This window comes from Fonticula alba (assembly GCF_000388065.1).
Source record: "Fonticula alba strain ATCC 38817 unplaced genomic scaffold supercont2.5, whole genome shotgun sequence".
Lineage (NCBI taxonomy): Eukaryota > Rotosphaerida > Fonticulaceae > Fonticula > Fonticula alba.
The window spans coordinates 552,608-555,656 of record NW_009242975.1 but is presented as its reverse complement, the minus strand read 5'-3'; the positions used below and the strand labels follow the sequence as shown (position 1 = coordinate 555,656).

The following is a 3,049-nucleotide window of genomic DNA, read 5'->3' as shown; positions in this document are numbered from 1 at the left end:
GGGGGGGGCGTGCTTGCTCTCCCATCTGGCCCAGTCAGAAAGCGGTACATGTCCCGGCGGATTGGGCCCTCCCCCCCCCCCCGCTTGGCCCTGGATGCCGATCGTGCTGCCCCTCCCCGATCTGGGTGCACTTGCAAAAGTGACTGAAGGCCGGCGGCCCCCTGTGCCAGGACAAGGGAGGCACACAAGGGCACGACGGAACATCCCCCCGGAGCCCTCCTCTCGCGAGAGGCATATAAGTGAGGGCCACCTGGAACCCGATGCACCCGCTCCTTCCTCACCCCTTCTCCCTGCATCCACACGCACACACACACGCACACACACACGCACACACTTGTCCCAACACGTCTTCCCGATCTCCTTCCATCCCGTTCTTCCCCTCGTTTGCTCCCGGTCTGTACATCCGTACGCACAATAATACCGATGGACTCCGGCCTGCATGATACGTCGGTGCCGGTGCACATGCTGCCCAATGTCTGGGGCATCAACTGCGAGTTCACCCCCGAAGAGCAGGCCGCCATCCAGACATGCCTGCAGCAGCAGCTCGGTCCCGAGTATATTGCCTATCGTAAGGGCCCGAGTGGACGTGGTGCGTGCACATGGCCCTCTTTCCCTCTCTTTCCCCTGGTGGAGCTGGGGCCATTTGCTGACTGTCGCTTTCCTTGTCCCAACTGCGCAACCACCTACGGGCCACACACACACACACATCCTCGCGGCTGCCATCGGCACAGACGAGGTCCCATACATTGAGGGCTGGCGCGCGATCGAACTCTCCAACGAGACGTTCGGTTTTGGTGGCTGGTCCTCGGCCGTGAAAAACATCAGCGTCGACTTTGTACGCCCCCCTCCTCTCTCTCTCTCTCTCTCTCTCGGAAAACATGCCCCCTCCCCGCCGACCCCCCTTTTGCCTGCCTCCTCCCCATCGTCTCCTCGCTGTCTAACATGGCTCCCCCCTGGCGGGGAGAAAGTAGCTCCAGGAAATTGGCGAAGGGCGCTTCTCTTGCGGCGTGTCGGCCCTCATCCGGGTGACGCTGAAGAATGGCTGCTTCCATGAGGATGTCGGGTACGGGTCAGCGGACAACATTCGCGGACGCGGCGCCATCCTGGAGAAGTGCAAAAAGGAGGCCATCACCGATGGGATCAAGCGTGCCCTGCGCATGTTCGGCAACAGTCTCGGCAACAGCCTGTACGACAAGATTTTCCTGACGGCCGTCAAGCGCGACCGGGCCACCGGCGCCAGTGGCCGGCAAATCAGCCCGAGCAATTATCGTCGCGAGGGTGATGGCGGGCCGCAGCGCTTCATGCCTGGGGTCAAGTTTGAGCCCGACGGCGAGGACTTCGACGAGGACTCGATGGCCGCCAACGGCGCGGCCGATACCACCCCTCGGCACCAGGGGTCCGGTCTGGCCATGCCCGGCTGGGCCGCCGGTCCGGCCGAGCGCAAGCCGGTCATCACCCCCGGCCAGAGCCCCATCACCGGGGCGTCTCCCCAACAGCAGCAGCAGCAACAACATCATCATCATCATCAACATCACCCCCAGCAGCGACCCCCTGCACTGGCTGGCACCCTGCAGCGTCCGGGGCATGTGTCCTCCCAGGCTGGTGGCGCCATGCCTCTGCCCCACCAGCATCAACACTTGCCGCAGCAGCAGCAGCACCAGCAGCAACAGCAGCAGCAGGCATACCGCGGCCCGGCCGGTGCGTTTTCCCCGCATGCTGACGGCCCGGCCCCGGAGGACCGGCAGGGGAGCGCCGAGGAGAATGTCTCCTCGGCCAAGCGCTTTCGCCCGCATGGGGGCCCTGGTGCCTCGCCCCTGACCCACCACCAGACCCCGGTGCCGACCCCGGTGTCTCTGCCACAGCAGCAGCAGCAGCAGCAGCAACCCTGGCAGCACCCGCCCCAGGGCCCACATTCTCACGCTCTCGCGCCATCTCCCCACCACGCGCAGGCCACTAGAACGGGTCCCCACTTGCAACAGCAGCAGCAGCAGCAGCAGCAGCAACCGCCGCACCACCAGTCCTCTGCCTCGCCTTCACATCATGCCCCGGCGCCCTCCCTGATGTCGGCCAACCCCGAGCCGCATCATGCCGGGCCTCTGCTCGCCAACCGACCGGCCTCCGGGACTTCCAGTGGCAACATTTTCGCGGATTTCGATGAAGACGATCTGCACATGCAAGCGATGCGCCCAGCCCCGGATGCTGGTGGGGATGCGCGGGATATCCAGGCGCCAGTGCCATCCCTCCCGGCTTCGTCCCCACACTCCCGCCACTCGTCGAGCTCCCCCGGGGCCACCTCTTCAGCCTCCTCCGCCTCCTCCGCCTCCTCCGCCTCCTCACAATCCATCGGTACGATCCCCCACCTTGATGCGACGCGGCTCGAAGGAGCCAGCGTGAAGGGCCCCTCTTCTGACCTCCGCGATGCGCCTCCACACCGGCAGGTCCTGATTCCCGGACCCCATCCTCGCCGGACGTCCCCCGGTCGCAGGGACACCCCTCGTCGGTGCCGCCGCCGCAACCGGCACCGCCCGGCAGTAGCCCCGCCGCGTCTGGCCCTGCTTCCACGCCCGGGTCGCAGCCCCGCTCCCCTGGTGGCGGGCATCTCCCCACGAGCGCCGGCAATAGCCAACAGTACTTCCGCCCGGGGCCAACGCCCCCGGCGCTGCCCGGCGACGCGGATCCCCTTTCCCCTGGGGACACCCCCTCCAGCCCGCACCCGCCTCCCCCCTTGGTGCCGCACTTCAAACAGGAGTGAGCTTGTGCCCCCTCCGAGCCCCTTTGACACCCAATACACCTGCCCCCACCATCTCCTTTTCTTGGCCTCCCCGGACACACGCTCTGTCCTGGTCTCTTCTTCTCCTGTCGCTGGCCCTTCTTCCTCCGTCCCCCCCCTGGCCGACAAGCCGGCGACGAGGCCTTGCGGCTCGTTCATCTAACCTGAAACGCTCGGACTGATTCACCGAGGCTTGTTCTCCGATATGGAGATCACGCCTCGGAAGAAAGCATTTCGTCTCGAGAGGTACAAGAAGGCAAGCGATGACAATAAAGCGCG

The 3,049-nt window shown here is 65.6% G+C and overlaps 1 protein-coding gene across 1 annotated transcript; it reads left to right on the top strand.

The window, feature by feature from the left end:
• The first annotated feature begins 310 nt into the window (after positions 1–310).
• Positions 311–2,805, top strand: H696_03319 (hypothetical protein). Its single transcript, XM_009497177.1, has 4 exons — positions 311–589; positions 732–835; positions 972–2,346; positions 2,439–2,805. The coding sequence occupies exons 1-4, from the start codon at positions 424–426 to the stop codon at positions 2,750–2,752; spliced, it is 1,959 nt and encodes a 652-aa protein (XP_009495452.1). The 5' UTR covers positions 311–423; the 3' UTR covers positions 2,753–2,805.
• Positions 2,806–3,049: the final 244 nt, after the last annotated feature.

Coding starts and splice junctions, on each gene's coding strand:
- H696_03319 (XM_009497177.1), top strand. CDS start 424: ATGGACTCCGGCCTGCATGATACGTCGGTGCCGGTGCACATGCTGCCC. Junction 590..731: donor TAAGGGCCCGAGTGGACGTG/GTGCGTGCACAT, acceptor CCATCGGCACAG/ACGAGGTCCCATACATTGAG. Junction 836..971: donor AAAACATCAGCGTCGACTTT/GTACGCCCCCCT, acceptor GGGAGAAAGTAG/CTCCAGGAAATTGGCGAAGG.